The 12130-nt window shown below is 35.9% G+C and overlaps 1 protein-coding gene across 4 annotated transcripts in view; it reads left to right on the top strand.

Moving 5' to 3' along the window:
• GPC5 (glypican 5) overlaps positions 1–11534 on the top strand; it is a 738578-nt gene extending 727044 nt beyond the window's left edge. The window contains exon 8 of one of the 4 annotated variants that reach the window (XM_063336223.1): positions 5307–11534. In XM_063336223.1, coding sequence (XP_063192293.1) covers positions 5307–5467 — 161 coding nt within the window. In that variant the 3' untranslated portion in view covers positions 5468–11534. The remainder of the gene's footprint in view (positions 1–5306) is intronic. The other 3 variants (XM_063336233.1, XM_063336265.1, XM_063336257.1) reach the window with 3 other exon arrangements.
• The last annotated feature ends 596 nt before the right edge of the window (positions 11535–12130 follow it).

Raw genomic sequence — 12130 nt, forward strand, 5'->3', positions numbered from 1 at the left:
CATTTTCATGATATTATGTAGTCAGGAATAAGACCTGGCAAAAAATCATTAAAAGGCAGGGAGGAGACATCAATTAGAAACTGAAAGTTCCAAATGGCAAAAGATTGGGCAATCAAAAAAAAAAAAAAGGTTTGGTAACTAATATGTCATTTTAATGTATGGAATGACAATGCAAAATAAATATTTTTTTTGTCTCCACTTCTTTTTTGTTAAAATCAAGTAATGCATTTTTTTGAAGTTTAACTGCATAAAGTCATTATTGAGACCTCATTATTGTGAATTGCAGGAATCAAACTAATATTACGTCTTCTTTCATATTACAAAAATATGTTGATATTAGTTAGTGTCAATGTTTACTTGACACAGTAAGGAAATTGTCTTAGATCTTGCTAGCTGCAAATTCCTGAACTCATTGCTCTGATATCACAGTCTCTTCCTTCCTGTTACTCATTATGCTATTCTTCTTTTTGGCTTTGCCTACAAATTCTTCCGTTTACTTTATCAGTTACATCCAAGTTTATCTTCTACATCCCCAAAATATTATTGCTTCCTACTGATATCTATAAATTCATTACCAAGATGCCTACATGTCATCCTTTTCCAGGTACCCCATTACTGCAAATTACATTTCCAACTTCATGTTTAAACATTCATCTACAGCACATCAGGTTTTTGGTCTATTCATCTGACCTTTATGTATTTCTTTAACCTCTCATAAAGCTTCTTCATGATCTTTCTCATGAATTTTGGGACAGCATTTCAACTATTTATCAGTGGTTTTCTTCACAGCTCATGTCTTATAAGATCCCAAAATTTAGCTTACATATAACAATTGAAATAATTATTTGCCCTTCTAAGAAGAGTTTTGCATACAGCTTCACAGGAATGTTGTCTTGTAAAAGCCACTTTCTGCATTTTTTTCCTATCTGAAACACAGTTCCATCCTTACTCAAAGTCTTCCTTATATTTAAGGCCTATAGCAAATGCCATAAAGACCGTATTTTGAATCTTCCAGAACACCATAAAAATGATGCATCGAGAGAAATCCAGTTCTTCCTGCTCTCCAGATCTTTGAAAGGGTTTGTATCCAATGGGATTCCCACAGCAGCTCATTTGGCAGCTTCACTTTCCCTTGAAGAGCCATGTTAGTTCTGATATATGTTACTCAGCAGACAGAAGATGATACAGCAAGACGTCTGATGTTAGACTACAGTTACACAAACACTTTATGGTTGGGTTTCAACCTAGGCCATTATTAGAGGATGTTCCATTTAAAACGTTTAAAATGCTTGAATTCCCAGCATGGCCCTTGGTAGGCAAGCATCTACTGCTCAAAAGTCATAGCCCATTTTTGTAATAGTTTGACAATCTCAGGAGAAAAGCTCCATGTCAAATGAAAATCTTCCATGACTTTAGGTTTGACTTTTCAAATGAAGATCAAAGGCTCTTGCTGAATATTGGAAAGAAATTGTATTGTTGCTATAGCTATTCTGGAGAACATAACAGGTCAGCTCTCAAGGCTACCAGCAGTATTACCTCTCAAAATCTTTAAATATCTTTAGAAGATGTTAAAGACCATTAGAAATACTTTGCAGCTCTTACACTATATTGAGATAGTGTGCTATTTATCACAATCACAGAATCACAAAATTGTAGGGGTTGGAAAGGAGCTTTGGAGATCATCTAGTCCAACCCCCCTGCCAAAGCAGGGTCATCTAGAGCAGGTTGGACCCGAACGCATACAGGCAGGTTTTGAATGTCTCCAGAGACGGAGACTCCACCGCATCTCTGGGCAGCCTGTTCCAGTGCTCTGTCACGCTCAAAGTAAAGAAGTTCCTTCTCATGTTTAGATGGAATTTCCTGTGTTCTAGCTTGCATCCGTTGCCCCTGTCCTGTCACCAGGCACCACTGAGAAGAGTCTGGCCCCATGCTCTTGATACCCGCCTTTTAGATATTTATAAGCATTGATAAGATCTCCTCTCATTCATCTCTTCTCCAGGCGAAACAGACCCAGGTGTCTCAGCCTTTCCTCATAAGAGAGGTGTTCCAGTCCCTTGATCATTGATGTTCGGTGAAATTCTTTTACTGATTTTTTTTTTTTTCTAAACCAGAGCAGGACAATACTTTAAATTGCAGCCACTGAGTTTCATAGGTGATGCTGGGGACAGGTATGTGATACTTGGCAACATTGTTTAATACATGTTCATGCAAACATTATATTTGTATTTTAATTCCCAAGAGGTTTATTTTCTGCTCTGCTGCATGTTTAGCTTTTCTTCAGAACAAAACTCTGAATGTCAGCTGAAATATCTGAATTTTGCCATTTTTCAGTCAAAATATTATCTCTGGTATGATTTTGATATTAAAGTAGACATTTATATTTGGGAAACTTAAATGTCTCTTCTATAACATAATTTCAGCTTCTAGGATGTGAGGAAACTAAAATCAAACAAGTTTGCTTTTGGTTTTAGTCTCTTCAGCTACAAATGTTTGGAAAGATCTCATTGCAAGTTTGCTGTGAACTATGAAAGTTAATTTCATTTAAAGGAAAGTTTCATTTTCGTTACTGATTTTGATATATGAAAGGTGACATATATGTTTAAATCCTGATGTGTAATGGGCAACAGAAACTACTTATTAAAATAGAAAGTATAGCCTATGTGTAGGAATTAAATATATAGTTATATAAGTATATCTATTTTATATTTATATAGTTATATATTATATACATTTTATATAATTATATATTATATATATTAAACTTACATAGTTTTATATATATTGTATAGTTATAGCTAAAAAAAAAAGACAGCATTCTGCAGGAAAAAAACCCCACAGTTCCGTTAAAATAGACTATTTTTTAGGCGTGGTCTTCTCTTCAGTGCTTTTTTCACAGGAACATTTCTAAGTATATTTTTTGAACTTCTCATTTCAATAAAGTCAAAGTTGTGGCGTAGACCTATGGGGTTGACTGAATAGGCAACAGGCTCGCTGTACATTTGCACTGCAGTCCTAACAGTATATGCATGTAACATTAGAGATTATATTCAATACTTTACAGGATTTTGATTGATCAAAGGAAAATGTATTGGTAGGTTTTGACATTTTTTTAAAACACTCTTTTCATGGGAACTTCCAAAGTTTGCAGTATGTATTTAAGACTGGAAAGAAAAGAAAAACTGAGATAATATTTCCCATAAAATCAGATGTATTCTCGTCCTATTTTCCATAATATTGTCAATGAAATTTTCACTAGAAATTAAACCTGAGTCTCCAGTCAGTAATTAATATCTAGTCACATTGCCTTCAGATTCAGATCGCATACTTTAGCTGAACCCTGTTGTTCCTTTAACTGCCAGATCTAGTAATATTTTTCTTTTTATTATATTTATCTTTTATAATAAGTGATATCCTGGATGTTTAATATAAGGCCATGTCTTTCACTATGGTGATAGCGTATTTGTAAATACACTGGGAAAAATCTGTTCCGTTATGCCTATAGGACTTGGTGAACTGCTTTGTTGCAGGGGTGGGAGCTGAATTGTTCACTCTCTGTTGAAATTAGTCTTTCAAATATGGGAAATCCTCACTAACGCTCTGGTGAAATGACCCAAACCATTTTTCTGTTGTTGTTCTACTATCAAAACTTCCCAGAAAAAAGCACCTTGACGTACCCTCTTTGATGATCCACCAAACATCCATTCAGTGAAGTGTTGAGTGACTGATCGTTTTCTAGACAGGGTACTGAATGTGCATGATAAGTAGAAGTTGTATTGCCTCCTTCTCAACATCTATTGTTACTCTTCCTCCTTGTATGTCCACTTGAATTGTACCCATAGAGCTAATTTTCACAAATTCCGGGCAAGAGCACTGGATCGATAAATCCACACAAAATAGCAGTATATTCTGCTGTCTAAGTACAGCAGCAAAGCAGACAAATTCATTCTAGCAGGTTTCTCAGACAGCATGATTGACTTTAGCTGACTCTTCCCTTAATGCATTTTTTCAAAGCTACAGGAAGGAGATTTGAGTACATACAGCAAGTTCAGAAAGAGCAGCTTTCAAGCTGCTTTTAGAGAAAAGAGTATTTTTAACACAAGCACCAAAAAAGTTGTTCCTTTTAAAAATAAGGGTTCTCTGTAGCTTGCGTTAAACCAGCTTAACAAAGAAGATAGCACCCTGACTAAAATTTTTAAACTTCATCACCATCCCTTTGAATAATAATAAAAAATTATCAGTAGTTTATTCATCTTTCCTAATGATACCGAAAGAAGTACCTAAACAATTAATAATAATGCAGAAACTCAGACTGTAAAATCAATATGTCAGCTCAGTAGAGCTAAGCTCCTTTCTAATGCTGCTATTCCAACAGTAGAGCTTACCTTCTGAATTATATATGTATTGACCTAATTACATAAATATTGACTTTGCTTTATACGAAGCCTTTTTCAGTCTCAGTGTAATTACAATGTCAATATTTGTTGCATGTAATAACACTGAATTTGGACTTGTTAATTTTGATTGATAGTGGCATGCTACAAGTTATTATATGAGCTAAGACAGTCTAGAAGTATTCATAACAAATACAAGCAGCTGACAATGCTGTCAAATCTGAAAGCTTCTGCAAGACCTTCTGTCTCCGATTGCTTAACCAGGCAGAGGAAATATAATGGGTGATTACATCCTTGTTCCATACAAGGCACTGTTTTGAGATAGAGAAATATTTATCTTGGTACAAAAAAGTACAAATATTCAGCTGGGAACTCAGTAAAAGAGTTCCTGTTTAAAGTTAGCTTTACAATTTTGCCTTACAATGTTGTAAAGTCTGTTTAAATTGTGCCAAAATGGAGGTTTTATACAGCAACAAGTATACTTTGCTGCATACCTTCCATCAGGTATATGTTATTTTGGAATAATATTGGGACCCAGACACAAGCAATTTCACATTAAATTATTTCCCTTTTCCTTAAAATCCAAGAAAGATGTGAGCAACGGACTTTTAGGTACTACTGGGACCTGCAAAACTGTTCACTTCAGTCTGCAAATGTTTGTTGAGATATATTTTTACAAGAACAACTTTGTTCAGAGCTGGCAGGCCTCTGAACTAGTTTCAACGATGAATAGCTGTATAGTATAGTATGTGTTTCTACATGCAATTATAAAGGATTTTGAATTTGGCAGTAACATGAGAATTAGAAACCAAACTGTGACAGTCTGTGTGCTGAGGATATTTAAATTTGTTCTAGCTATAACGTTGCCAGTAGTGACAAGGCATGCATCATACTATATTTTCTTATTTGTCTCAGCAGGGATGCCAGACAAGATGAACCTCAGTGACGTAAAGCAAATCCATCAAACCAACGATGGCAGCACTTTAGACACAACTGGAGCAGGATGTACAACAGTGGCTGATTATATGACATTTATGCTGATTAGTTTGGTAACACTATTTCTCAGTCTTTGGTAACTGTTTAGGTCTGGCTTGTTATATGTGTCTCGTTGTCATTTCTTTATCCCCACTCACAAGCCTGGAATAAAGGATCTGGTGGATATAGCTATATTTACGATAGCTTGTGTATTATCAGCCTCTTTGATCTTAGGCCTGAGTATTAGCAAAGTTGTTTGCGTAATATTTTTACTGTGTGGTTTTGTTTTTTTTTTAACACCTGTATAGTCATGCAAAATCATGTTTCCTTTTATATTTTATGTTAAAAATAAGTTGACTAGGTATCACAGAATCACCAAGTCCTGGAAGGCGATCCTGGAGATCATCTAGGCCAGCCCTGTGCAGAGCAGAGTCAACCAGAGCAAGTTGCCCAAGGCCGAGTCCAGTCAGTATTTGAATGTCTCCAACAATGGAGACTCTACAGCCTCTTTGGGCAAAGTGTTCCAGTGCTTGAATATGCATTGCAAAAAAAATTTGTTCTTATGTTTGTGTTATCTATTGCATTTCAGTTTGTGCCCATTGCCTGTTTTCCTGGCACTGGGCACCACCGAGAAGAGTTTGGCTCCATATTATTTACTCCCCTTATCAGGTATTTATACACATTGACAAGACCCCCCCTGCATCTTCTCCAGGCTGAATAGTCTCAGTAGTCTCCGCCTCTCCTATGTATGTATCCCTTAACAATCTTCATGACCCTTTGCAGGACTCTATCCTGTACATCCCTGTCTCCCTTGTCCTTGCAAGCCCAGACCTGGACACAGCACTGCAGATATGGTCTCACCAGTGCTGAGAGTGCATTCTGTTGCATTGTCCAGGTCATTAATGAAGAAGTCAAACAGTATCAACCCCTGGGGTAAACCAAGAGTAACTGCTCTCCATGTGGACTTTGTGCTGCTGTTCACAACCCCACATACAACTGGTAGCAACTAATGAAACTGTTGCTCAGCACTTTATGAGTTTTGCATTTAAAGTCCTGCCTTCCGAGTTGTGATCCCTGTAAAACAGAAAATGTTGAATTTGCCCTTCTCTCTTTCTTCAAAAAGTAAAAAAAAATCCACAGTGTAAACTCAGATAATTTTAGTAGGAATTACTTGTCATAGCTCAGAAAAACTACATATGAAATGCTGTGTATGTATATGCAGATATACATACAACTGCATTTTATCTAGACATAACATCAAGGTTAAGATTCAGTGTTGGATTAAGATATCTCAATCTATATGTCTACATACACATGTTTACCTATGTGCTATATGTCTATTACATATGTGTTATACATCTAAGCTGTCATGCAGTCAGTGGAAATACAGGGTAACATTCAATTGCTAAAATACCAGCAATGAGCGACAGTTGAGATGTTGCAAGAAAACCTACTTGGTGTCCAGCTACTGAAGGGATTCAGGTCTTTCTGTGGGCAAGTGGCCTGAGCCCTTTGTCAACACAGTTAATGAAACTCAGTAAGTTGTCCAGCTCATATGAAAACAGATACCTAAGAAAGCAACTCAGTCACCCAAAAGTAAGTATCTGATGCCACATAAGATTTCTTGGAGTATCCAAGACATCCTCATTGGATTGGCATATATGACACAGGCTTTACGGGAAATTCCAGAGGCTTACTTAAATGGGAACCATGCAGAGTGGCAGCTGGTAGCTAAGTGGGATATTCGTGTGTATCTCAAATAGATCTAGACATGCATATGTGGGCCCATGAATCAAACACCGGGTCTCCATCATTAATACTAGGAGCTTAGATACCTAGTTGAAGTGGTGACGCATGAATGCAAATCCGAATCACAACATGAATCCCAGCTCAAGTTCTTATGCTTTATACGATGACGCAAGCTCAAGTGTTCCACAGTACTAGTGGTAAATTATATATTATTGTTATAAGGTTTTATTATCCTGTAATGACTAATTCCCATGTCATTTTAATCCAAAAGTATTTAAGAATATTTTGTATTTATTTCTCATTTACAGTCCTTTAAAAGCAAAAAAAAAGGTACAGTATTGTATGCACTCATACTTGACCTATAACTCTTCGTAGACTTCAAAAAAAATACTGTAAATATTTGTATTCCCAAATGCATGCATTAGCTGTTAGTGCACACTGTATAACATAGAGGCAAACAGATTTAAAATTTAAAAAAGCAACTGAACATTCCTAAGAGCAATTCCATGCCCAGATAAACATCATTAGTAGGCATGTGTGCAAGTGTGCACATTTTATTTGACCTCTTTTTTCTTTTGCAGGTTTTGTAAACCAGTCCTTCAAATTCACTTGTCTTGTTGTCTCAGCATACACTGAAATTACATTGGTAAATCAGGGAACAAAAATCTGATTTTGTTATTTTTCGTTTTCATACCAGCTCAAACCAGAAATTAATCGAGTCCAGCAATGTTTTTTTGAACAATGACCAGTATCAGTCACTTCAAGAAAAACAGACTACAGTTTTGAATAGGAGATTCAGAAATGGAGAAAAAAATCTTCCGATACCCATTACTTAGAATTTGATTTATATCACAAAGTACTTTGTTTTTATTCCTCACTTTTGGGTGTAGTTCAAGACCTTACTCATGGCACCTGGTAGTCAAGGAGATAACAGTTTATTCTATAGCAGCTTGGAAACATAATCCCCATTTTCAAATAGTGATAGTAATTAGGTCCTAAGGCCTCTTCAGATATATGTTAATTAGTCTGTGTTACTCCTCATTTTTTTCATGGCCTGTTCTTCTATTTTCTACACTGCACCTATGCCAAATTCCTTCTGGGGTGGAAAATCAGGTCTTTTCCTCACAGACACATATGAACAATCTAGGTTGAGGGGGCTGCTTCCACAGACAATATGAATACAAGAATGGCAGGTCTGGAGTTTCCTCACTTGCCCCTCAGCCACAAGACCTCATTCATGCTCCTGTCCTGTCCATCTCTAGGCACCTCCACACGCTCCACATCATTGCCTAGACTCATATGTCTGCTAGGCTAGGCTGCATTATGGTTCCTTCATCATGTCTAACATACTATAAAGAAATAGTCTTGTTTCTTAAAGAACTATAAAAAAAAAAACATTAAAATGTCTCAGAGCAAGGAGACAGTACTTGCCTCATAGGAAACCAAGGCTGTTTTGCAATTTGTCTCAAGGTTACTTTTCAAGGGAGGTACCCTTGCAAGAAACTGTGGAACATGGCAGGATGTTGAAGTGTAGCTCCAAGTTTGGCAGATGGAAAAAAGACTTCTCAAACATTGCCGGTATTAAAGCCAGCAATGAAATGAGGAATAGTACAGAGCAGAAAAATGCAGATAAGTTAGAGAAGCCAGGAGAAGAAAAAGAAAAAAGACCCTAAATTGGAAATCACGACAATACAGTGGAAAAACATCTGTATCCACATAAAATGATGGACCGTATGCAGCGTGTATGTGAGCCGCTCTGGGTCAATCGCCTTGGGCTGCAGAGGCTTTTCCCAACAGCGGGTCATACAGGCAGCACAGGGCTGACGCTGGGCTCCCCACATCACCTGAGATGTGGCACCTGGGTCTAGGTTGCTCCGAGTACTATCATTTGGTTTTACTCAGACTCTTTTAACAGTTTAAATCTTCTCTGTCTCTCACAAAACCTTTGTTGAATGCGATTTTTGTTCTGGTTTGTTTTGCTTTCTTTTAAATAAACTTTTTGTGTATAATAGCTGATATGGTTTAAAGTAGGTATGCTTTACTCAACATGTACCATTTCTCAGATGGACACTCATTCAAATGCTGTTTATACTAAAATCGCAATGGATATCACTATTAAAATTGTGTAACTGGTCTCAGCACAATTTAAAAAATCAACAAGCATAAGGTGAGAGAGATTTGTAGGGAATAATTTATTAGAGGACAATGTTGTTACTTGTAAAACAATATTTTAGAAAAAAATAGTTCTAAAAATACAACATTTCAAAAATCCATTATATTTTTATTCAGTAAGATCGAGCTATTCTTCTTGAATGTCCATTTTTCATTTTCTGTAGACATACCTGTGTATTTAAATGTACCTTGTATCTCCTAGGAAAAAAAAAAAGTACTTTTTCTCATAACTAATGTTCTAGCACTTCAAATAAATATTTTAAGGTGACAACTTTCCTTAGTGTAGCTGGGGAAAGAAAACAAAAAGCATTTTTTTCCTTTGGAAGCAGGTATCACTGTTCCTTTCATGACTAATAAAAGATGAAGCATAACTATAGCCACGGAACAAGTTATCTTTGTCTTTCTGTCTTTCTATAAATAGGTAGGTGCACATATACATCATTTATTTCTCTATACCTGCATTTTTATATGTTTACCAAAATATTGTTCTTGTTCAGATTATAACAGGGTTTAGATTAATCTATCGAAGATTTCAGATTAACTTTAATATTTCCCTAGCATCTTCTCAGGAGCATGAATTAATATGAGGTACTGAAGCTCTCTGCTTTATTTTTTTTAAGTTCAGTTCTACTCTGAAATACTTGTGTAAACAAGAATCTTACTCAACAAATTATTCTTTTTCTTATGTGCTCTGAGTTACAAGTGATTATAATAGGAAGAAAAGAAAAAGTTGTTTCTAACTACATTAGATTAAAAAGCTAATGTAGCTCTAGTAAAATGCAGATTCTACTCTTGCAAATCTCAGCAAGTTATTAGTAAAGCTTTAACTCTTAGTTCTTTCTTCCTGGTAATGCATGAACAAAAAATCTGGCTTGATAGATTTTGTCAGACAAAATTTGCATGTCTGGCAGTTGGATACTTCATCTTTTACTTTACTTTGGAACTTGTAAATGTGAAATGGTAGGGATAATATACCTGGTACCCTATGGAACTCTTTTACCAGCTCACATTGAAGAGGAATAATATGCTGAGCTTCTCTTGGATGGGAGGACTCAGTCGATGCATGTCATCACCCCTTACAGCGCAGAGGGCTGTGCTAAGATCACCTGCTGTGCATCCCTAATTTAGGTGTCACAACTATGTCGCTCCAGGTTTGTCAGGCAGTCTAAATCAATTGTTAGTCTCTTGAATTTAAGTAACATGGAGGATTTTCTCAGTGGCAGTTTCTGATTTTCCTGCTTCCCTCAATGTCACTGTCTCTCTCATTTGTACTAGTACAAGAGTTTACAGGACCAAGCCACAAAACTCGTCAGGGTATTTCTGACCCAAAGGAACTCCTTGATCCAGATCACCTTGCATCACAGATGATGGCATCAGTAGAATGGACGGGGTGGCCATAGTGCTCGTGGCAGTTTAGTCACACATTTGCAGGAAGTGAACATAAGGTTAGGTACAACAAAACATTTTAATATAGTAAACACATCATGCAAAAATTGTTTTCACAGTTGCACCTTGTGCAAAGATTCATAGTTCTGTATCTAAAGCAGGATTCGTCCATTAGAAAACATTGTAGCAAAGTCTGATTTTTATGAATGACTATAACATCTCTTTTGCTGATGGGCAAAACCATACTGCCTAATGCATACATCAGAATACCTTGCCCTGAGCTGTTTCCTTTTCTTTGTGCACTATAGATGTGTCTGTAGTGCATTGATATTGCATAGTAGGAGAACGTGTTTTCCTGTTTACTTGTAGTTTATTTATACGTATAGCTAACACTTTTGTGCTGGCTGTTAAAAATATTTTTCATGTCTATGAAAACATTTCCATTTTTTGGCAGACATAGGTGTTTGTGAAATCCTTACATTTCACCTAATTATTTTCAAAAAGATACCAGGCCTTCAAAAAGGTAAAAAGCAACATAATTCTGAAGAATAAATGTTGCTTGTCATGTGTATCTTTAGTAAGCTATAAAAAATGCCCTACCTGAACTTTCAGAGCATTAGTAGGGCTGGTAATTAGTGCATGGGCCAGGTTCTTCTTTTAAACTTTTGTGATACTGTGGAATTCAACAGATATAACTACAAACATAGACTGGCTTTGTATTATCTACGTGCAAAACTGAACTGATACATTTAATACAGTAAGATTGTTTTTAGAAAAGCATCACTACGTTACAGGTAATAGCAATTTGTATTTCTCTGCTGTGTACCAGTTATATGTATACTATGACAAATAAAAATTTAATTTAGCAAATAAAAATTTATATTGTGAAATCTTACCTATATGAATCTAATGAAAAAATCATGTATTTTCCCATGAAATATATAACTTGATGTTAAAATTTTCAGCATTTTAGTAACCTAAACAGCAAGTGTAAGGGGAAACTACTTGTGCTTAAATATCTAAGTAGACTTGCACACAAATACATGGTTAAATGAGAATTTTTGAAATACTGTCTTAATTTCTTTGATTTCAATCTTTTGCCCTGAAAATCCTTTTTCTCTATAACACTTTAGAAAACCACTAAGACTGAGGACAGCTGTTGGCAATGGAATTTCTATGGGAAATGTTGAGCTATACTCTTGACTAGCAAAAAGATTTCTAAACTATATCACATTAGTTATGGTGTTTTATGAATAAAAAAACCCACAAAAGATCAGCTTTATGGAGGACTGTAAGTATCCATGCAATTCCAAATCCTAGGAAACACTGCAAACCCACTGATCAAAATGAACAACATAAAGTAAAATTGCTTTAGACTGCTCTGTTTCTTTAGGCAAAGAGGAAAAGTAGTCTAAACTCATGAATCTAGAACTTAGATATCATCGTTTATTCTTTCA

Source organism: Chroicocephalus ridibundus, chromosome 1, assembly GCF_963924245.1.
Source record: "Chroicocephalus ridibundus chromosome 1, bChrRid1.1, whole genome shotgun sequence".
Lineage (NCBI taxonomy): Eukaryota > Metazoa > Chordata > Aves > Charadriiformes > Laridae > Chroicocephalus > Chroicocephalus ridibundus.